The sequence below is a fragment of the Balaenoptera borealis genome (assembly GCF_965194805.1).
Source record: "Balaenoptera borealis genome assembly, chromosome: 2".
Lineage (NCBI taxonomy): Eukaryota > Metazoa > Chordata > Mammalia > Artiodactyla > Balaenopteridae > Balaenoptera > Balaenoptera borealis.
This window is the reverse complement of record NC_138867.1, coordinates 113,553,880-113,578,290: the sequence shown is the minus strand read 5'-3', so window position 1 is coordinate 113,578,290 and position 24,411 is coordinate 113,553,880. Positions and strand designations below refer to the sequence as shown.

The 24,411-nt window shown below is 41.5% G+C and overlaps 1 protein-coding gene and 1 long non-coding RNA gene across 2 annotated transcripts in view; one reads left to right on the top strand and one right to left on the bottom strand.

The window, feature by feature from the left end:
* Positions 1 to 24,137, top strand: part of CDKL3 (cyclin dependent kinase like 3) — a 113,364-nt gene extending 89,227 nt beyond the window's left edge. Inside the window, exons 13-14 of the mRNA XM_082378938.1 lie at positions 15,840 to 15,948; positions 24,030 to 24,137. Coding sequence (XP_082235064.1) covers positions 15,840 to 15,948; positions 24,030 to 24,040 — 120 coding nt within the window. The 3' untranslated portion in view covers positions 24,041 to 24,137. The remainder of the gene's footprint in view (positions 1 to 15,839; positions 15,949 to 24,029) is intronic.
* The window catches only part of LOC309622826, a 377,150-nt gene that overhangs the window by 36,332 nt on the left and 316,407 nt on the right, over positions 1 to 24,411 (bottom strand). The window lies entirely within an intron of this gene.

The following is a 24,411-nucleotide window of genomic DNA, read 5'->3' as shown; positions in this document are numbered from 1 at the left end:
AGTTTATTTTCATGTATGGTGTTAGGGAGTGTTCTAATTTCATTCTTTTACATGTAGCTGTCCAGTTTTCCCAGCACCATTTATTGAAGAGGCTGTCTTTTCTCCATTGTATGTTCTTGCCTCCTTTATCAAAAATAAGGTGACCATATATGTGTGGGTTTATCTCTGGGCTTTCTATCCTGTTCCATTGATCTATATTTCTGTTTTTGTGCCAGTACCATACTGTCTTGATTACTGTAGCTTTGTAATATAGTCTGAAGTCAGGGAGCCTGATTCCTCCAGCTCCATTTTTCTTTCTCAAAATTGCTTTGGCTATTTGGGGTCTTTTGTGTTTCCATACAAATTGTGAAATTTTTTGTTCTAGTTCTGTGAAAAATGCCAGTGGTAGTTTGATAGGGATTGCACTGAATCTATAGATTGCTTTGGGTAGTATAGTCATTTTCACAATATTGATTCTTCCAATCCAAGAACATGGTATATCTCTCCATCTGTTTGTATCATCTTTAATTTCTTTCATCAGTGTCTTATAGTTTTCTGCATACAGGTCTTTTGTCTCCTTAGGTAGTTTTATTCCTAGGTATTTTATTCTTTTTGTTGCAGTGGTAAATGGGAGTGTTTCCTTAATTTCTCTTTCAGATTTTTCATCATTATTGTATAGGAATGCAAGAGATTTCTGTGCATTAATTTTGCATCCTGCTACTTTACCAAATTGATTGAATAGCTCAAGTTGTCTTCTGGTCGAGTCTTTAGGATTCTCTATGTAAAATATCATGTCATCTGCAAACAGTGACAGCTTTACTTCTTCTTTTCCAATTTGGATTCCTTTCATTTCTTTTTCTTCTATGATTGCTGTGGCTAAAACTTCCAAAACTATGTTGAATAATAGTGGTGACAGTGGACAACCTTGTCTTGTTCCTGATCTTAGAGGAAATGGTTTCAGTTTTTCACCATTGAGAACGATGTTGGCTGTGGGTTTGTCATATATGGCCTTTATTATGTTGAGGTAAGTTCCCTCTATGCCTACTTTCTGGAGAGTTTTTATCATAAATGGGTGTTGAATTTTGTCAAAAGCTTTTTCTGCATCTGTTGAGATGATCATGTGGTTTTTCTCCTTCAGTTTGTTAATATGGTGTATCACATTGATTGATTTGCATATACTGAAAAATTCTTGCATTCCTGGGATAAACCCCACTTGATCATGGTGTATGATCCTTTTAATGTGCTGTTGGAGTCTGTTTGCTAGTATTTTGTTGAGGATTTTTGCATCCGTGTTCATCAGTGATATTGGCCTGTAGTGTTCTTTCTTTGTGACATCTTTGGGTTTTGTATCAGGGTGATGTTGGCCTCGTAGAATGAGTTTGGGAGTGTTCCTTCCTCTGCTATATTTTGGAAGAGTTTGAGAAGGATAGGTGTTAGCTCTTCTCTAAATGTTTGATAGAATTCACCTATGAAGCCATCTGGTCCTGGGCTTTTGCTTGTTGGAAGATTTTTAATTACAGTCTGAATTTCAGTGTTTGTGATTGGTCTGTTTATATTTTCTATTTCTTCCTGGTTCAGTCTCTGAAGGTTGTGCTTTTCTAAGAATTTGTCCATTTCTTCCAGGTTGTCCATTTTATTGGCATATAGTTGCTTGTAGTAATCTCTCATGATCCTTTTTATTTCTGCAGTGTCAGTTGTTACTTCTCCTTTTTCATTTCTAATTCTGTTGATTTGAGTCTTCTCCCTGTTTTTCTGATGAGTCTGGCTAATGGTTTATCCATTTTGTTTATCTTCTCAAAGAGCCAACTTTTAGTTTTATTGATCTTTGTTATTGTTTCCTTCATTTCTTTTTCATTTGTTTCTGATCTGATCTTTCTGATTTCTTTCCTTCTGCCAACTTTGGGTTTTTTTTGTACTTTCTCTAATTGCTTTAGGTGTAAGTTTAGGTTGTTTATTTGAGATGTTTCTTATTTCTTGAGGTAGGCTTGTATTGCTATAAACTTCCCTCTTAGAACTGCTTTTGCTGCATCCCATAGGTTTTGGATCATTGTGTTTTCATTCTAATTTGTCTCTAGGTATTTTTTGATTTCCTCTTTGATTTCTTCAGTGATCTCTTGGTTATTTAGTAACGTATTGTTTAGCCTCCATGTGTTTGTTTTTTTTACGTTTTTTTCCCTGTAATTGATTTCTAATCTCATAGTGATGATTGTGGTCGGAAAAGATTCTTGATAGGATTTCAATTTTCTTAATATACTGAGGCTTGATTTGTGACCAAGATGTGATCTATCCTGGAGAATGTTCCATGTGCACTTGAGGAGAAAGCATAATCTTCTGTTTTTGGATGCAATGTCCTATAAATATCAATTAAATCTATCTGGTCTATTATGTCATTTAAAGCTTGTGTTTCCTTATTAATTTTCTGTCTGGAGGATATATCCATTGGTGTAAGTGAGGTGTTAAAGTTCCCCACTATTAATTGTGTTACTGTCGATTTCCTCTTGTACAGCTGTTAGCAGTTGCCTTATGTATTGAGGTGCTCTTATGTTGGGTGCATATATATTTATAATTGTTATATCTTCTTCTTGGATTGATCCCTTGATCATCATGTAGTGTCCTTCCTTGTCTCTTGTAACGTTCTTTATTTTAAAGTCTATTTTATCTGATATGAGTATTGCTACTCCAGCTTTCTTTTGATTTCTGTTAGCATGGAATATCTTTCTCCATCCCCTCACTTTCACTCTGTATGTGTCCCTAGGTCTGAAGTGGGTCTCTTGTAGACAGCATATATATGGGTCTTGTTTTTGTATCCATTCAGTGAGTCTGTGTCTTTTGGTTGGAGCATTTAATCCATTCACGTTTAAGGTAATTATCAATATGTATGTTCCTATTACCATTTTCTTAATTGTTTTGGGTTTGTTTTTGTAGGTCCTTTTCTTCTCTTGTGTTTCCCACTTAGAGAAGTTCCTTTAGCATTTGTTGTAGAGCTGGTTTGGTGGTGCTGAATTCTCTTAGCTTTTGCTTCTCTGTAAAGCTTTTGATTCCTCCATCAAATCTGAATGAGATCCTTGCCGGGTAGAGTAATCTTCATTATAGGTTCTTCCTTTACATCACTTAAAATATATCATGCCACTCCCTTCTGGCCTGTAGAGTTTCTGCTGAGAAATCAGCTGTTAATCTTATGGGAGTTCCCTTGTATGTTATTTGTTGTTTTTCCCTTGTTGTTTTCAATAATTTTTCTTTGTCTTTAATTTTTGTCAGTTTGGTTTCTGTGTGTCTCGGTATGTTTCTCCTTGGGTTTATCCTGCTGGGACTCTCTGTGCTTCCTGGACTTGGGTGGCTATTTCCTTTCCCATGTTAGGGAAGTTTTTGACTCTAATCTCTTCAAATATTTTCTTGGGTTCTCACTCTCTCTTCTCCTTCTGGGACCCCTATAATGTGAATGTTGTTACGTTTAATGTTGTCCCAGAGGTCTCTTAGGCTGTCTTCATTTCTTTTCATTCTTTTCTGTTTATTCTGTTCCGCGGCAGTGAATTCCACCATTCTCTCTTCCAGGTCACTTATCCGTTCTTCTGCCTCAGTTATTCTGCTATTGATTCCTTCTAGTGTATTTTTCATTTCATTTATTGTATTGTTCATCTCTGTTTGTTTGTTCTTTAATTCTTCTAGGTGTTCTTTAATTCTTCTAGGTCTTTGTTAAACATTTCTTGCATCTTCTCGATCTTTGCCTCCATTCTTTTTCTGAGATCCTGGATCATCTTCACTATCATTATTCTGAATTCTTTTTCTGGAAGGTTGCCTATCTCCACTTCATTTAGTTGTTTTTTGGGGTTTTATCTTGTTCCTTCATCTGGTACATAGTCCTCTGCCTTTTCATTTTGTCTATCTTTCTGTGAATGTGTAAACCAACCTGTATTTATGTAACATTCTTAAAGGAACATTGTCAATCAGTCATTACAAAGGAATATAGGGAATATGTATATATCTCTTAAAACAAACCCCCCTTTTTTACATGACTCTGCTTTCTCTTCTAACCCTTATGAATGCCACTAAATATTATTATATCTCCAATAAATTCCTGAAATATTTCCAAAGAAATAGAAACCAGTAGAATTAGGCATTGGAAAACTCTCAGACTGTTGCTTCTGGGCTGTGCTCTGGATCTACAAGTAATTCCGTGCCTTAAGATGCTCACTCACATTCCTGAGCTGTATGTGTAGTTCTGAGGCAATGTGTGACACAGTGACATGGGCTGATTACACCATCTCCACTTGTCCAAAGGGAATCACACATGAGAAGGCAGGCTCTCTCATCTTCCTTTCAGGGGGATTTCATCCCATAATTCCCCACCCAGAAGTGCAGAGTAAACAAATAACAACAATTAGGTTGACTGTGAGACCTCGTAACCCACTTTCTGGGTCTTATCAGCAAAGCTAGAAGCATGTCCTATTTAACCACAGAACCTGTGGCAATGACTATTTCACATCTCTGTGGCTGTGGGGATATTTCACCTCTCTCCACTGGTCAACATTTTTTATTTGCTTCCTAAAAGATAATCACCTGGATAGTATGGAATTATTAATTTCAAATGTGGGAACAATTACATTAAAATGAGTTTTTGTCTTTTAGAGATACTTAATGAATATTTATTGATAAAACTGTACGATGCCTAGAATTTGCTTCAAAATGGCACAGGATGGGGGAAGTCATTGGGGGGGTATAGATAAAATAATAATGGCCATGAGTTGATGATTGTCGAAGCTGGATACTGGGTGCACGGGGAATCATACTATTCACTATATGTTAGTGAATAATTATTAGCTTTATAAAAGGTCTACTCTTTATATGTTTTAAATTATACATAATTTTAAAATGAGCACTCTTTAGGTAGAGGGCAGAATTAGCAATGTTTAGATTTTGGGTTGAGTATTGTAGTGAAAAAGGAGAAATGCTGATGAATTTGTTCTAAAGAAATGTGCAAGTCCAGTAATTTCTCTTTGTAATGCATTATACACTATTCTGTCCATCACCTGCCTCCAAGGCTACACTAACTCTGTAGAGCTATGATTAATGTCCTATGCATTTGCCTGTGCCTTTTATCTGTATTCCTAGAGTTTTTTCACCTTTGCCTTGTCTCTTTCATTAGATTAGTAATTTCATCATGTCAGGACATTCCATGTAATCAGCCCCTCACTCCATAGCACTGAGTACTATGATTTTCCAAGAATGATAAAATTTAAAAAGATAAAATAGGAGATTAAACAATGTAAGCCAATATTTTTCAAAAGACTTGCAAAGGGATGGTGATTATCTAAATGTTGGTTTATGTGTCAGAAACAGCTGAGTTCACTTAGTCACCAACAGTGATTCTCTTTGAAGCTAAGGGGAATACATTATACTTTTTCTTCCTGTAAAACAGAAATAATTTAGTCTCAGAATGGAGAAGGGAGAGGAGGGGAAAAGGAGGGAAACAGGGATGAGAATGGCAGCAATGTTCTCCAGTCACCCAGTGGTTGTTCCAAAATTCATTCCTAAGTGGTAGGGACAATGGACCTGTCCCCGGGTGGCTGTGCCCACAACCCTGGGTCTTGTTTCTTATTGGTGTGTCTCCAACACAGCTTTAACTCTTCTGAGTAGGTGAAATTGCTTCCAGAAATCTTCTGCAGCAACTGCAGCCTCTTCTCCTCTTTAAGCATAGAGTTCTAGAAAATTTTACTGCTGTGAAAGGCCATAGCATTATTTTTAAGGTTATCCAAAGACCCTGAATGTGCAGGATCTTGCACCAGGTATATACAGCAGGTCTGATACCAGAAGCCAAGTCTTAGTTCTACCGGCCAACTTCCCACGTCCACCTAGGTCCTAGAGATCTACCTTGGAGGTTTGTTTTGAAAATTTTATTCTGATAGGATTCAAGGGATAGACTGAGTGCCCCATTTAAGAACTATAATCTCTAGTTCTGGCTTTCAAAAGGAAGTTTGAGGAGGGTGACTTACCTCTTAAGCAATGTGCTAAGATGACGGAGTGAACTGCTGTGGGGAAGTAGTGATGTCGTCAGCCCTTTCTGGCTTCCACACTGAAACTGCAAGTCTCGGTTAGGAAGTAAAGGGGGAAGTGAAGCAGATTCATCATTGCTTAAGGAGCCTGGTATGTGCAGCTAGGATTTCCTAGCTGTTGGCTGAAGCAGCAGGGGGAAACTTTCTCATACACTTGCTGGGCCCCAGCTGAGAAGGGCTGGGGAGCTGCTGGCTCTTAGGATGGACCTGCTCATATGTGTTCTCCAAGGAACTCATTAGGAACTGCTGTGATCTCATTTTTTCTGTGTATGACATTGTTCAATACCTCCAGGAAGTTTTCTTTAGGAGAAACCTTTTATAGCAGCTCTACATGGATAATTGGTAAATATGGCTGTGATACAACAGGTAAGATTCGATTATTTGAAAGTTTCTTCCACTAAATGGACATTAACTTTTAAGATTCCCCTTTCCTTGGCCCCCTTAAAAGTGGTTAAGAAAATGAATAGTGAATAGGCCCATGCTCCAGGGGTTCCAGAGAGCAGACAGAGCAGGTAGTCTGAGCTCTTGGAATCCTAGCCAGGCTCTCAGCCCTCCTTTATCCTCTAGGAATAGGTTCTTGGTCAATTGTTAAGAATGAAAAATCCAGCTTGCCTAGAGCATCTAGCCACTCTGCAGAAGTGTTACCAGATTTGAAAGGCACCTTGGCCTTCCCCTGCTTGCAGACAGGCATGCCTCGAGTCTAGACTATGCAAGGTCTCCTGCTCTTTCTGTCCTTGAAGGGCTCTGAAATGAGATGACATTCCCATCTTCCTGCCCATGGCCTAGTCCAGCCTGTGTTTCCTCTTTTGTGAAATACTTCATCAGGAGCCAAATTAAATCTCCCTTGTGTTAATTTGAGCCCATTTCTTCTTCTTTTTTTAAAAAAAAATTATTTATTTATTTATTTATTTATTTATTTATTTATTTTTTGGCTGCATTGGGTCTTTGTTGCTGTGCGCGGGCTTTCTCTAGTTGCGGTGAGCAGGGGCTACTCTTCGATGCGGTGTGTGGGCTTCTCATTGTGGTGGCTTCTCTTGTTATGGAGCACGGGCTCTAGGCACGTGGGCTTCAGTAGTTGTGGCTCTCGGGCTCTAGAGCACAGGCTCAGTAGTTGTGGCGCATGGGCTTATTTGCTCTGCAGTATGTGGGATCCTCCCGGACCAGGGCTCAAACCCGTGTCCCCTGCAATGGCAGGGGATTCTTAACCACTGTGCTACCAGGGAAGTCCCCAGCCCATTTCTTCTTGATTAGTCATCTGAGATGACACAATAACTTCTTTTTTTTAAAAAATTTATTTTATTGAAGTATAGTTGACTTACAGTGTTGTGTAGTTTCTGCTGTACAGCAAAGTGATTCAGTTATACATATATATATTTTTTCATATTCTTTTCCATTATGGTTTATCACAGGATATTGAATATAGTTCCCTGTGCTACACAGTAGGACCTTGTTGTTTATCCATTCTATATATAATAGTTTGCATCTGCTAATCCCAAACTCCCAATTCATTCCTCCCCTACCCCCCTCCCCCTTGCCAACCACAAATCTGTCTCTATGTCTGTGAGTCTGTTTCTGTTCCATGGAAGTTCATTTATGTCATATTTTAGATTCCACATAGAAGTGATATCATATATGTATAATATCTGTCTTTATCTTTCTGACTTCATTTAGTATGATACTCTCTAGGTCCATCAATGTTGCTGCAAATGGCATTTTTTCATTCTTTTCTGTGGCTGAGTAGTATTCCATTGTTTATATGTACCACATCTTTATCTATTCATCTGTCAGTGGACATTTAGGTTGCTACTATGTCTTGGCTATTGTGAATAGTGCTGCTATGAACATAGGGATGCATGTATCTTTCCAAATTATAGTTTTGTCTGGGTATATGTCCAGGAGTAGGATTGCTGGATCATATGGCAACTCTATTTTTAGTTTTTTTGAGGAACCTCCATACTGTTTTCCATAGTGGCTGGACCAACTTACATTCCCACCAACAGGAATTGGAGGATTCCCTTTTCTCTACACCCTCTTCAGCAATTGTTATTTGTAGACTTTTTAATGATGGCCATTCTGACCTATGTGAGGTGGTACCTCGTTGTAGTTTTGATTTGCATTTTTCTAATAATTAGTGATGATGAGCATCTTTTCATGTGTCTATTGGCCATCTGTGTGTCTTCCTTGGAGAAATGTCTATTTAGGTCTTCTGCCCAGTTTTTGATTGGTTTTTTTTCCCTAATTAATTAATTAATTAATTTTTGGCTATGTTGGGTCTTTGCTGCTGTGCGGGGGCTTTCTCTAGTTGTGGCGAGCAGGGGCTACTCTTCATTGCGGTGCATGGGCTTCTCATTGTGGTGGCTTCTCTTGTTGCGGAGCACAGGCTCTAAGCACGCGGGCATCAGTAGTTGTGGCTCACGGGCTCTAGAGCGCAGGCTCAGTAGTTGTGGCGCATGGGCTTCGTTGCTCCGCAGCATGTGGGATCTTCCCAGACCAGGGCTTGAACCGATGTCCCCTGCATTGGCAGGCGGATTCTTAACCACTGTGCCACCAGGGAAGCCCTGACCCAGACCTCTTTAAAGTGAACATCAATAATTCAAAGATATGAGTTAGTAACTCCTAGAATATAAGGTTGGAGAGCTAACTAAGAGACACTGAGGCAACAGGCAGGCTCCGGGGCACTGAGGTGGCAGTGTGTCAAAGGTTTGAGGTATGGAAGGGGATGAAGCATGCTGGAACCATTTGAGAAGGATAACTGTGTTCAGCCCAAGTATACAGTGCTCGAGCAATATGGCACTACTCGGTCACATTAAGTATACACGTATCCTATGATGAGATTTCTGCAGTCTGTTAACACCCTCCCCTTCCTGCAGCAGTCAGGAGTGATGTTCAAAAGAGTGGAAACCTGGTGGAAGTGAGGATGGGGGAAATGTTTTGGCAGAGCCACCTCCTACAGTTGTGCAGATTGTGTCCTGAGCAAGGCTCCTACTGAGGGGGCCAGTAGGGGCTGAAACCAAGCCTGAGCTCCACCTTGCCAAGCCTTGTGCAAGGGCTGTGTCCTCCAGGAGGAAGAGGTGCCTTTTCTGATGCATAAAAAGACACCACATGGATGAGAAATTGTCTAAAAAGATTGCCACGTGGGTCCAAAATTGGACACACATGAGGCTGCTCATGGCAGCATTGTTTTGGGTGGCACCGGGAGTGCCCATTACTGGGGAGCAGAGAGGCCACATGCCATGTGTACATGGTGGAGTCCTCTGCAGCAGTCAGGAATGGTGGACTGGAGTGCACATGGCAGTGTGGTTAGGTCTTAAAAACAAAGTGCGCAGTGGAAAAAGTAAGACCCAGTGAGATCTATATCACAAGGCTACAGATGTAAATTAAAATGCATGCAAACCAGACAACAACACACACTCCCTTGAACACATACAAGCCAAAAAATGGAAGTAAAGATATCAAAACAGTTGCCTGGGATTTCCCTGGGGGGTCCAGCGGTTAAGACTTCGTGCTTCTACTGCTGGGAGCACGGGTTTGATCCCTGGTTGGGATCCTGCATGCCGCACAGTGCAGTAAATAAACAAACAAACAAACAAACAAATAAAATGGTTGCTTGTGGAAAGGACAGGAGTGAGGAGTGGGCATAAGAGGAAATACATGCATACATACATAAAAGCACGGCTTTGTATGGACCAGTTAGAGTATAATGTCCCATGAACTGAAGTGTGATTAATTTAACACTCTGCACCTGAGGCCTAATAAGTAAAAAATAAATAAATAAAATTAAATTAAGTGCCCTGAGCCTTGCGGTTTGAGGCTTTCCTGTGGACCACCAGCATGGCTTGATCAGCATGATCACAACTTTTTAATTATCTCATTTACAAAGATTTATATCTGGACTTGTGTGAGCTGCCTTATAACACACCTGCCCTTGTCAAACTGAGAGGTGTCTGATACTGTCCTGGTCCTTAAAAATCCTTGGAAATTCCTTGTCTTACCTATATTATTTTATTTTCCTGTTAGCCATAAACAGAAATGAAAGCATTTACTTCCCTGGGGATTTAATCAAACTATAAAAACTATATGAATGAAGAATAGGGGCTGCAAAGAAGAAAAGAAAATCCTCAGTTCTTTTTGGCCTGGTTCCTTATAAATCCTGCATCCACTTTTTGCATCCAGAAAAGGCTGGCAGCTGATGGGTCAGACTGGGCCCTCAGTCATTGAAATACAGTGTCTTGGCTTCTTCAAAGATAGGTCTAGATCATTCTAGACCAATGCAGTCATAAAGTATCTAGTGCTAAAAACTTTCACCATTTAAAAAATATAATTTTTATTTTTGAGATATTTCTTGGCCAAGTGTGTGTGCAACTTAAACCAAAAGAAGACCTAATATTCTCCAAGTTAGCATGTGTTCAATCAATAGGTACCCAGTAAGCATAAGTTAGATTGAGTGGTCTTTCGAACCTGCGCCCTCTGCAGTGAAAGTGCAGAGTCCTAACCACTGGACTGCCAGGGAATTCCCAGGTTGAGTGATCTTTTACCATCCATTCAGGGACCTCTTCCCCATATGGTGTCTTATGTGTATTAGAAATGTGCCTCTTCTTCCTGAAGACACAACCCCACAGTCAGGTACAGGTGTGGCAAGTGGAGCTGGGTTGCAGTCCCACTCACCCCCTCTGCTGTTCAGGGCACAATCCACACAACTGTAGGAAGTAGCCCTGTGAACAAATAAACTCCCCTCTTCTCTCTTCCACTAGGTTTCCACTCTTTGTAACATCTTTGCTTGTTGGTCTAGGAAAGGCAGGCCTGACCATCCTAATTGCCAGGGGGAGCAACAGTATCTCCCATCCCACATGCTCTTGTGGAACTTTGCCCCTGCCTCTATAAAGGTGGAGCCTGATTCCACTCTCCTTGAGTCTGGGTGAGCTTGTGACTTACTCTCAACCAACGGGACACAGCAAAAGTGACACTGTGATTTCTGAGGTTAGGTCATAAAGACTGATACAGCATCCACCTTGTTGGCTGGAACACTTACTTGCACTTGGAGCCCTCAGCTGCCATGTAAGAAGTCTGACTATGCTGAGGAAAGCCAGGCTCTGAGGAAGCCATGCCATATGGAGAGGCCGCGTGTGGGTGCCCTGGTCAGCAGTCCTAGTTTTTGAGTGGTCCAGGCTCTGACATCAGACATGTGAGAAAACAAGCCTTCGATGCTTCTAGCTCCCAGCTGTGAAGTCATCATCAGACTTTGAATCCTTCCAGCTGAGGCCCCAGACAGCTAAGAGCAGAGAGAAGCCATCCCCACCGTGCCCTTTCTGAATTCCTGACACATAGAATCCGTGAGCACAATAAATTGGTGGTGTTCTATGCCACTAAGTCTGGGGTTGTTTGTTACACAGCATTAGTAACTAAAAGATCCATTATTTTCAACAACACCACAATGTAGAGCAGTAAAAGAGGAAGGGAAACTGTTATAAATTAAATATTAAAAAATTATCAACTAAAAGAGACAGAAGTGACATATCAACAAAGACAAATGACATTGCTTGGCTCCTGATTAGAATAAAGTATTACAGAAAGATACTTGGGAAAATCAGGGCAGTTTGACTTTTGACTGGATACTAGATGTATGAAGGAATTATTGATTTTTTAATGAAAGAAGGAATTATTGATAATTTTTAAAATGTGATACAGTGGTTATTGAAAAAAAAGTCTTATTTTTTACAGATAAATACAGAAGTACTTAAATATGAAAATATCCGTGATTTGCTTTAAATTGGTTTTAAAATAGAGATGGGAGGTATAGATGAAACAAGATTGCCATATGTTGATAATTGTTGAAGCCAGGTGATAGGTACATGGGGGTTTATTACATTATTATCTCTAGTTTTGTACATATTTGAAAACTCCCATAAGAAAAAGTTTGACAAAAGACAGGATGGTAGGTCTTCTGTCCTATTCTTCCAGGCCCTGGTTTTGTGCTAACAGGTGCCAATGGTTTAAATAGATTGCTCCTCTTATAAACATGATCTCTGTGTACTTCTGGGGGCTTCTTGAGACCCAGGACCCTACACTAATGTGGAGATTTCAGGCAGAGAAATGGACTAGCAGAGGAAAGCATATTCTTAGGTAAATGTTTAGGCTCTCCTCAAATTAGTATAATTTTTGGTGGCTAGAATTCCCCTTAAAGACAGAATTTTCTTCCCTGACAATACCCAGCGCAGCACTAGGTACACAGAGGGGATCCTAGCAAATTGACTTGGATTAAGAAACCTGATTGTTCAGGCTTAATTCATCAGCTTACTCCAAAGGTTAGGTAGTGTTCAATTTTGAACCTTGAAATATATGTCAGCAGAAAAGCAGGCAACAAGGCTGCATATTGCTATGCAGATGACATATCTTGGAAGGTCCTTCTGTTTGCATGTGAGTTCTCTTCTTGAAGAAAGACTATTAACTCATGCTGCAGCCTGCTGCTCTCTGCTTGGTTTTGGCTATGTCACTAAGCCCAAAATAGAAAGTTCTTTTACTGCAAAGCAGGGAAAGAGGTTTAAATTTATCAATTCAAATAACAAAGGGCAGCATTATACTGGTTTTTCTTGGGTGGGGGTGGGGAGAGAGAATGCCTGCTTCATCAAGGAGAAAGAGTGATCTGACACTGATAGAGGCTGGGACCAGGAGACAAGCATACACTGTGGTGAGTTGGGCTTGTTTCCCATCCTGGCCCCCCTCACTCTTTGCAACTGTGTCACCTCTTTTAGGACATGGGAAAGCAGCTGAGCCACTGGGGATTCAGTCCCAGAAATGTCACTGAAGTTATCAGACTGGAAATAGTTCTCTGAGCCAAACCCCTTCTCTCTCAGCTTTTAGTGGGGTCAGTACCTTGCCACAGAGTTAAACAGCAGGGAGATATTTTTTCTTGTCAAATGGTCAAACATTTTAAATGATCTCTAGGGTCAGAAAGAGTTTGGGGAAATTGGCATTCTCATACATTGCTGGAAGGAGGTAGATTGATCCACCCGTCTGGAAAGCAACCTGACAAGATGGATTCATGGTGTAGCAGAGAATGTAGACCCAGAGGCTCTCTCACCTACAGCTGGTGGAAGTATAAACCGGCTCCATAGACAAACTCTTGTGCAAGTACATCAGGGGACCTTTACAGTAATGTTCATAGCAGCAATGTGAACAAGAGCTAAATCCCAGAAACAATGCACTTGCCCATGAGTGGAAGAGTGGATGGTAAACTGTGGTGTATTTACGCACTGGGATATTTTACACCAGTCAAAATGAACTACGGTAAAATGTAATGATATGGATGAATTTTTAGCAAAGTAATATTAAGTGAAAAAAAATCCTGAAAGATTACATGCAACATGATATCCTTTTTATAAAGCTAAGAACAATTTTTAAAAATTACTCTTTAGGAATATATACAAATACAGTGAAACCATAAAAGGAAAAGCACGGAAATGAACATCTGATGCAGGTTCCCTTGGTTGGGGAGCACAAGGAAATGAGGGGGAAGCCCTTATGGGTTAAATATTGGTTATTGTTGAAGTCCTAGCTTTTGTTTGGGGTTGTGGATTCACAGGTACTGATTACATTATTGGAATGAATTTACCACCTAAATTAACAAAATCAGGCCATCCAGTAACAATTATGGTAATGTCATGAACCAAAGATTGTGGTTAATTCAATTCTGAGAACCTGACATTAAAACAAAACAAGATAAAACAAAAACAGTCCTAGAAATGTCACTGAAGTTATTGACACTTGGCAGTTATTCTATTTCTAAACATTTATCTTAAGGAATAAACAGAGATGCACACAAAAATTTATGAACAAGGACATTTATCATGGTATTTACAAATATAAAAATAGGAAACAATCTAACTACCAAACTAAGGGATTAGTTACCTAAGTTGGGTTACATCGATATGCTTGAAAAAAAGGTAGTCTTTTTAAAATATTCTAAGAGTATTTAAGTACCAATGTATGGAAAATACTATATATCAGTTGAATAAAATGGGTTACAGAACAGACATACACAATATAAACCCAGTTTTTTTATTTCCTGTAAGTATATATATATACACACAGAATAACTGGGAAGACTATACATCAGAATGATTATATCACTCTTCCCTAGATGTTATGATTATTTTTTCCTTAAACTCTTCAGTAGTTCACAAATTTTCTACAGTGATCATTAATTCTTTTACAATCAGAAATAATTTTATTATAAAAATAGATGTTAATAGTAGTAGCTGGGCTTCCCTGGTGGCGCAGTGGTTGAGAATCTGCCTGCCAATGCAGGGGACACGGGTTCGAGCCCTGGTCTGGGAAGATCCCACATGCCACGGAGCAACTGGACCCGTGAGCCACAACTACTGAGCCTGCGCGTCTGGAGCTTGTGCTCCACAACAAGAGAGGCCGCGATAGTGAGAGGCCGGCGCACCGCAATGAAGAGTGGCCCCCACTTGCCACAACTAGAGAAAGCCCACGTACAGAAACGAAGACCCAACGCAGCCAAAAATAAATAAATAAATAAATAATTTAAAAAAAAATAGTAGTAGCTAATGTAGATGGAGTACTTGTCATGTGCTAAGACCTTTACTTGGGTTAATTTATTTAACGCTTAAAATAACCCAGTGAGGATGGTACTATTATGATCCCTATCTTACAGATGAAGATACTGAAGTTTAGGGGCTTAAATAACTTGCCTGAGGACACAGAGGTCCTAAGAAATGGTGCCTTGAATCAGGCTTCTAGGGAGCTCTTCAAAGAGTGGGCCTGATGGAAGGGTCTTGGTCTCCCTGGCTCAGGGATGGCTCCACCAGAGAGAATGATCTTCCTGAAAACAGCACTGGGAACTAAACAGCCTGATGTGGACCTGAAATCCACATAGAGAAAGAGACCCCAAGGGATGCCTGAGCCAGAGCCCATACAAGGGAGCCAAACATTGAACATGGGGAGGGCAGACATGGGGGAACCAGGGCACCCAGCCCTGAGGATTTCTGATGAGCCCTTGTGAAAAAGGAGATCCCATTGATTGAAGAATTGACTGGAGAGCAGAGATGTTTTTACTCATGGTTCGGGCCAGCTCTGACTCCCACCAGCCATTTCACTAGGATTGGTGTCCAGAGCCTTCGGTAGAGAGAAGAGGGTGCTCTAGGCATGGGACAGAGCCAGGGACTTGGCTGTGGTCTCTTCTCATCACTCATGCTTTAAATATAAGCTCTGATGTGATCAAGGCATCAGAGATAAAATGCCTTTCTCAAGCTCAGTCAGCAGGATCTGGTATCCAATTTGGACAAGACAGTGGAAAATAGACTCAGGGGGGAAAAATCCCTTGGTCTCAACACCAACACACGGGAGTTGAAGAATTTGACACCTTAACATTGTAGAATAAACAAATGTAGGCATGTTTTCCTATGTTTTCTTAAAAACAGCTAGAACAGATATGATTTAAGGGGAATGGATTTTAACAGTTAGTTCTTCTCTTCTCAGCTGAAGAATTCTGGACTATCTTTCAAGATGTAGCTCAAGCATCAGCTTCTGTGGAAATACTTCCCAAGCTGCTCGAAGCAACAAGGCCATCCCTCTTCTATAAATGTTTAATAAATGACTTGTTTACCTGTCGGACTGTCTGTCTTCCCCTGCTGTAGCATAGCTCAGTGCACTGTGTTATACACCTCTAGGTTTTCCCTGCTTTCCCTGTATCTATTTCCATCAACTCTCCCCCTACCCCCAAGCATCCCTGTTCATGCCATGTGGTAAGTGCTAATTAGCAATTTTTTTTTGGAATTTTTTTTTTTTTAGGCCGCACCATGCAGCATGCGGGATCTTAGTTCCCCACCAGGGATCGAACCCATGCCCCTTGCATTGGGAGCTCAGAGTCTTAACCACTGGACCGCCAGGGAAGTCCCTGGTAAGTGCTAATTAAATATTGCTGTTGGAACAGAGAGCTGTAGAGGTTTGTGGTGTGGTCTTCTAGAATTCTCAGAGCTGGGATCCAATCCCCTTTTTGTATCTCTGATACTGGAGAGAATCTGATGAAGGCTAAGAACCCTTCCCCAGAAAACACATGCAAAAGAAAATTCCCAATTGTATAGCAGTAAATACACACACACACACACCAACAAATACACAAATGAGTGCGTGTAAAACTGGGGAAATCTGAATAAAATAGGTGGATTTTACCAATATCAGTATCCCAGTTGTGTACTGCTATAGTGCAAGATGTTACCACTGGGAAATTGGGATCTCTATTATTTCTTACAACTGCATATGAATCTAAAATTATCTCAATAAAATTTTCAATAAAAAAGAAAAATCCAGTACATTATCCTTTAGGAATTGATATATCCCCTTGAATTCACCCATGAATCCTAATTTGAGAGCTCCCCAATATAGTCCAATCTCTACATTGTTGGAGGGGAAACTGATGGGAAAGGATGTGCTCAAAGTCATACAGATTGTTGGTGGCAGAAGAGGAAATGAGCCCAGCTTTCTTTTCCTTACACTACAGCTGGCTCCTGGGAGGAAGAGAGTGCTGTCCACATTGTGCTATTTTCTTGACTTAAAGGCAAGACAAACCAATCAGGGCAACTGATATTCCCTGACATGGGGAGCAAGCTGGGTAATTCGTTTGCAGAATTATTTGGTCTTTTTTTTCTTCTCATTGCTTTTTAGGCTGCCTGTACTCAGCCTATGGATGGGAAGGATCTCATTCCCAAAGAAGGTGGCTTGGAAAGGTGTGGCTCAGGGACCAGCAGCCTTTTTGATTCTGAGTGCCATAAGGGGAGCCAAACTGTGCCTATGGGTTATCCCAATAGGGTGGAAATGGAGGAGTAGGAGAGAAAGAAAGAGAAGAAAAAGAGGGGACATCAGGGGGAAAGAGAGCAGAAAGGCATGGTAGGAGGAGAGGAAAGTGGAGGAGGGGATGGGATAGGTGTATTTAGGGAGTAGGATTGATGGGGTGGGTTGGACCACAGGCCAGTCACTAAGCTGCAGCCTTTAAGGACACCAGTTATTGTTCTATTCTTGGAGATTGCTAGGCATTGAAAGTGTCAGATGGTCGAGTGGTCAAGATATTCCTTTTATGAAAATCGCTTGTGATCTGATGCTAAAGGCTCTCCAGTAGTTAAGAGTTTAGGTACTCTGTACTAGTTATTTTACAAGTTACTTAATCCCTTTGTGCCTCAGTTTCATCATCTGTAAAGGAGGATAATAATGGTACCTACCTCATGAGTGGTGAGGATAAATTATATAATACATGTAAAGCATTTAGAAGAGTACCTGACACATAGTAAGTACTTAATTAATGCTGGCCTTATAATTGTTACTACTTGACAGAGGCTCATTTCCTCTTGCTTGTTCCTCCAAAGACAGAGACAGTGATTAGCATCTTTCCTCTAAGAAACAACCCTCAACATGTAGGCACTAAATTATCCACCAGTTTTCTCTTTTCTGCACACACTGTTCCTTCTTCTGTTTGTGGACCCAATTCCACTACCATCCACCACAATGAGAACTTAAAGAGGAGCACATAAGTACCTGGTAATCAAGGGGTCTCCCTGGCTGGTGTTCCCTCTAATGGCTTAGGGAACAAACACTCTGGTGAGGGGAAAGTTTGTTTCTTTCCATCTGACAGGAGTGCAGTATGGTCCTATCTTTCTGTTTTTACAAATGAACTTCAAAGCACTGTTTAGATGCCTCTGTGCTTGCAAATTCACCTTCTTTGGGGGATCTGATTTTTAAACCTTGCCTAGCATCAAGTTAGAGTGGTGGTGAACTGATTAATCTGGAAAATAAAGAAAAAAATATGAACAGATTTTTCACTCCCACCTCCGGCAAAATGTCCCCCTCCTCGGCAGTGTTTCTGGGAGTCTTTAGGGAACACCTCCCATGGGTTCACCAATAAGTCCTCCATTCATACCTCTCTGCTCTGACAAGTGCCAGGTCTCTCTGAGGTTCCACTAGATTCTGGGGCTAGGTGCTCCCAATCAGGAGAGACCTAGAGTCATCAGGGAAGACTGTTCAGAGGGTGTGGGGCTTGAATGACAAGTAGGGTTCATGTAGATACAAGGGACTATCTGGGAAGCAGGGACAGGCTGAGCAAAGAGGTGAAAGTAGGAATGGAACGGATGAGGATAGCTTTGGTCTGGGAGATTTAGGGGCCCACTGAGCTGAGTGGAAGAGCTTTTAGTGAGAGGTAAGGCAGGAGAAAAGGCCATATTGAAATGCTTTGTGAGGAGACCGTTTGAGAAGACCACAGGAGAGGTGAGACTTCTTTTCACAAGAAAGTGAGGGCCCTTGAGTAATATTCCAGGGCATGGTGGAATATTCACTAGAACTGTTGGCTACATGTTCTTTGGGCCTGTGACTCCCCTAAAATGTGCTGTGTCATATTTACTCAGGTATTCTGAAGATTTTCTTTTCCCAATTATAAAAGCAATATGTTTTGTTACAGAAGTAAAAAGAAAATAAAAAACAATCCCACTTACCAGAAGCAACTGCTGTCAACACCTCACTGTGTATCTTTCTAAAGTCTCTTATAAACATATATTTTATAATATATATTTAATAAAATTAGGGTTATATCATACATGCTGTTTTTTAAGGCCTGTGGTAATTTTTAAAATTACTTTATCACATAAATAACATTCCAAGCTTCCGTTATTACAAAATCACCGAAGGAATTTTTGCCCAACTACTTAATATAGATGTTAGCTCATACATGTTTAAAACTTCCTATATAGTTCCCCAGAGAACTTCCCATTGGTGGCACTGCATTGAGCCTAGCACAAGCCCAGGAAGACAAGAAGAACAGAGAATTCCAGATGTTTTGTTTGTCCAGGTGTTTTCATTGTTGGAACGTAGGACTCTCCTTACAATGCAAATGATTTTTTTTCCTTGTCTATAAATAATGTTTTATTGAAACACAGTTATACCCCTTTATTTACATTTTACTGTGGCTGCTTTTTGGCTACAATGACTGAGTTGAGTAGATACAACAGAGATCATATGGCAAATCTAAAATATTTACTCTCTGTCTCTTTACACAAGTTTGCCAACCCCAATGCAAATGATTTTTTAAAACCCCATGTTATAATAGGATTCTGCTGCAATAAATTTATATGTCGATATACATAATATCTTTAAAACTGAAGGTAAAGTTTCTGTCTGTGCTCTGCATCACCGCTCCATACCCCAGCCACTACTATTGGCTCCCAAATTTCCTGTGTCATCTGCCCCATAAACTAGGAGTATCTCCAGCCTAACCACTGTACATTCATAGTTTGAATTACACTGGGATTAATGGAATATTTATATTCAGTAAGAGGCTTCATTTGGAGAGTGTACAGTTAGGTGATGTATGCATGAGCTTGCTGCCACATGGTACAAATTTATTATGTTTAAGTCATATCTAAATTGGAATAATCTGACCCAGTGAAGTTTGGATGGGGCAAAAGAGCCAACTTTCTGAAGTTGTAAAACCACTCTTAGATGATGCCAGCATTTAAATCTAAGTAAAATTTGTGGTGAAAGTTTGGGAACTTTTGACCTTATCTCTTTAACTGTGGTACATTAACTGAGTGATTCCAGTACCTAATTTCTATAAACACCTGCTCTCAGTTTTTAGTACTACTTCATACATGCTGTTTTATAAAGGTATTTTTTTTGCTTAAAATATATTGCAATTAATGTTCTATGTCAATAAACATATTTCTATGATAAGATTTTTAATAGCTGCAAAGTTGGTGACAGTATTCTTAAGGTTTACCCAGCCTTCCCGAGTGATGAACTTTGCTTTCCATTTCAGATTTTTTTTTCCTTTAACAGAAAAAAATATTCCCTCTGTAACACAATGGTATCTGGATGTCATGGACATTACTAGGGGACATGGTCATATTTTCTTTAGCCAAACTGCAGAGCTAAGGGAAAGGGCTGATTTATATCTGTGCAAAGTTCCTGGTCACAAAATTTTGGCCACATCTATAAAATTCTAATTTCAGGTGAAAGGGCAATATAAGTTTAATTTTTCTGAAAACCACAAAGGAAAGGAACAGGGATAGATACCAATGAGTTGTAAGCATCATTGCGTATCGTGAGTGCAAAAATCTTCTGGTAGTTGGGCAGGCCCAGTTGATCAGAGCATAGCAGGCTTCTCATGGGCAGAGCCACTAAGATGTTGACTGCTCAGACCTGTTTTTGGGTTTCTGGGGCATATATGGCCTTGCCGCAAAGAGTGTGTTATCAGATATGGCACCTTTTTCAGAGAGAAGACAGGAGCATAAGACTGACCAACTGAATTAATTTTTGGATTTATTCCTAAGTGACTTACTCTCTGTACAACAAACTTTCTGAATGTTTGCTTGATGGCAAAGGAAGAGAGAGGGTGTTCTTTTTGTTCCATCTCTACTCTCTTTCCTTGAATATCCTCCCCCTTCCCCGCTTGATCCAATGGCTTTGTGTCTATACGATGTTTTTTTTGGTGGGGGTGGAATCTTAGTTCCCCAACCAGGGATCGAACCTGGGCCCCCTGCTGTGGAAGCGCAGAGTCCTAACCATTGGACCGCCAGGGAATTCCTATATGATGTTTCTGATAGTTATGTTTTGTTTCCAAAGACCACTATGTATTTCATGGCAGACACTGAGGGGCTCCAACTGGCATTAAAGTATATTTAGAATCAGAGACCACTTAGAAATAATAATAATAATACTAACTGGACATTTATGATATACTTTTTGGTGTCTTACATTTATAATTTCATTTAATTCTCAGAAGAGCCCTTTTATTGGCTATTATAATGATCCTCACTTTATAGATGAGAAAACTCAGAAAAGTTAGGTAACTTGCCAAACCTCACACATCTAGGCAGTTGCAGAACTGGAATTCAAATCTGGTCCATCTGACTCCAGATGCCATTTCTTACCTACACAGCCCTACCTTCTGTCTCAGTAAGTTTAGAAGTCAGGGAACTAGAAGAAACAACAAAATATACCTAACATAAGGCCAGGAGAATTGCTGACAAATAAAATACATCTCATTCCTTCTCCATGTTTAATGTCAATTTTTATACCTTGGCTAAGAGTGCCCTTTATAAAGCTATTTGCTCAAGGTTATCTTCCTCATACCCCGCCCCCATCATCAGATGATTTTTATTTATACCTATGTTTAAACATCATAGGCAACCCTCAGACTCACTGTATACTGAATTTGCCACCTGAGCAGATTCTTTTTTGAAGTATATTTGCTTTATTCATTCTCTGGTTTTTGCCAAGAAATAAAAAGGACAATTCTTTTTTTTTTTTTTTAATAAATTTATTTATTTATTTATTTTTGGCTGCATTGGGTCTTCGTTGCTGCACGCAGGCTTTCTTTAGTTGTGGTGAGCGGGGGCTACTTTTCGTTGCGGTGCACGGACTTCTCATTGCAGTGTCTTGTCTTATTGCAGAGCACAGGCTCCAGGCGCACAGGCTTCAGTAGTTGTGGCACGCAGGCTCAGTAGTTGTGGCTCATGGGCCCTAGAGAGCAGGCTCAGTAGTTGTGGCACACGGGCTTAGTTGCTCCGCGGCATGGGGATCTTCCCGGACCAGGGCTCGAACCCATGTCTCCTGCATTGGCAGGCGGATTCTTAACCACTGCGCCACCAGGGAAGCCCAAAAAAGAACAATTCTTTTTGGCTTGCTTTTAACTTTTTGTTCCAGGTATTCCTCAGCTCTAGAATTGAGACAGTCAGGTCTAATTAGCCAAGACCAGATAAATCAAACTGAATTTTCAGATCCATTGGTTATTTTGGGTTCTACAGAGTAAAAAAAAAAATTCTAGATTTCTTCTAAAGGAAACGATATTCTGATTTAGTTCTGTACTGTTTATAATCATATTTGCTTTACTTCACGGCTTGAATGCTAATAAGAGCTTCCTAGAATTCATTCCTTAAGAAGTTAAGTCATGGCATCTAATTATTTGGCAGGATGTTTTAAGTATATTTAATTATATCTTCCATTTTTGTGGTGGTGGAGAGCCAAGTCATCTGCATCAAGAGAAAATAATACTTGCATTAATGCTACCAGCTAGGATCTCACAGCATTTTGGAAAAACCCACTCATTATAATCTAGGCGTATATTGAGTACTCAATACTTTTTAATATCCCAAACTAACATCACCCCCACCTTTTTAGATAAGAGAACTCAGGCAAGGGAAATTATACTGAGCCTGCTCCATATTTCAGTCCTTTGAGGTCAGTTGTGTGAGTGTGGCTGAGACCTTGCACTTGGGAGTATGAAGTTTTTTCTTTTTTTGTTTTTTTAATTTTTATTTTATATTTATTTATTTATTAATTTTGGCTGTGTTGGGTCTTCGTTACTGTGTGTGGGCTTTCTCTAGTTGCAGCGAGCGGGGGCTACTCTTCATTGCAGTGCGCGGGCTTCTCACTGTGGTGGCTTCTCTTGTTGCAGAGCACGGGCTCTAGAGCGCACGGGCTTCAGTAGATACGGTGCGCGGGCTCAGTAGTTGTGGCTCGTGGGCTCTAGAGTGCAGGCTCAGTAGTTGTGGTGCATGGGCTTAGTTGCTCCGTGGCATGTGGGATCTTCCCGGACCAGGGTTTGAACCCGTGTCTCCTGCATTGGCAGGCGGATTCTTAACCACTGCGCCACCGGGGAACCCCAGGAGTATGAAGTTTTAAATCCTGACCACTACCTTGGGCAACTCCCTTCTCTTTTCTGAGTGCCTGTCTGCTTCTTGCCTGATGAGAAAGGACCACTTCTCACAGGTACAGGGCAGTGGTGAATAAGATAAGATAGCTTTATAATCATGGGCGCCAAGTGATGATTTTTTTCCCCATTCATTCCACATAGTCTTAACTCTTATTCCTCTGTGTTTGGGGACGTTAACTGCAAAACATAGTCAGAAATTGAGAAAATGGAATTGCAATTTCCAGCCCGGGTAGACCACGCCAGTCAGCCTCGCCAAGCAGGTTGTCTTGGATGAAGGAGAATTTTCAGTCCCACCATTGGCCGATCCTGGCCTCCAGGGCCTTCTTCTGCTTGTTGGTCAGGATGATGTGGTCAAGGCTGCAGAGTGAGAGCTCTCCTCCAGCACACTGCTGAGTACTTGGGTTGGCTGTTATTGGGAGTAAGGAGTCTAGAAGACAGGGACCAGGTTCACCTCTTGCCTTGCCCTTTAAGGTTTAATGTCTTTTGGAAAGCTGCTATCTCTCAGGTCCTGTGGACATCATAATCGCTCTTCTGCCTACCTATCCGCAGACCATCCTGGGAAGTACTGTTGGGAGAATACAAACTCCACCAGGGTAGGGTACCGTGGCTGTTTGGATGACCCTCCTCTCTCTTAGTCATGGATCTAGCACATAGTTGGCACTCTACGGAGCCAAATATTTCTGTGAAGGGAAGGACGACGAAATGTGAAAACATTTCACAAATCTCAAAGAGATTCACAGCCAGACAGAGGTCCGATCCTAGGGTATCCGAGCTTTATATAAAGCGCGGACCACTGCCGCTTCTAACACGACCGGGTCCCGGGCAGGACGGGTGCATCTATCTCCTTGCGGCCTTTCCTTGAGAAAGTAGGCCCGAGTGGGCAGGGGTTGGGGGAGGGGAGCGTTTCTCCCCAGGAGGAACCGGAGTAGGAGGAAGGCGCACACCTTGGGTACAAGGGGTGAGGCTGCGCAGGGCTTGCGGAAGCCAGGAGAGCTACGAGGCCCCAACCATCGCGCCGGAAGAGACATCTAAGCCCGGGGATAGGTGTGTGCCGGGGGAGTCAGGTGCACTGCGCGGCCCTCCCCCGACAGGTACACCCTCCTCCGCCTACGAGTGACCTAATTACAAGGTGCCGGCCACGCCCGGAGGCGAAGGTGGCCACTCCAAGCAGGCTACCACTCGGCGCCCGTTCTTGCCCCCAAGATGCAGGAATCCCACGCAATTCCAGTGTTGTATCACGGAGGAGCCATGGGGTCGCATTTCTAATTTCCGTGATTTGATTTCAGTCGCCAGGTGAAGAGCCGAAGCGTATCGCCTTAGAGAAAAACTCTCCAGCAGCAAGGAGCCACCCTCCCACCCCGACTGCGCCTGCGCCACGTCCGCGCCTCCGTCGCGCAGGACGTACTGCTCTGGGATTAGCCTACTTCCCAGCTGCAAGCCTGGCCCCTGCTCGGTCTCGGTCTTCCCTTCCCCCTCGGCCTCTCCCTTCTGGAGGACAACGCCCTAAAGGCTAAGGTGCCTGTTACCAGCTGGCTACGTTGCGCCTGCGCCTCAGTCCCTAGCACTCCAGTCTGGCGGCTGACCCGGGCTGGCGCTGCAGTTGCGCAGCTCTGCTCCTGGCCTTTCTACCCCGCCGCCTCCTGACGCCGGGCGTGACGTCACCACGCC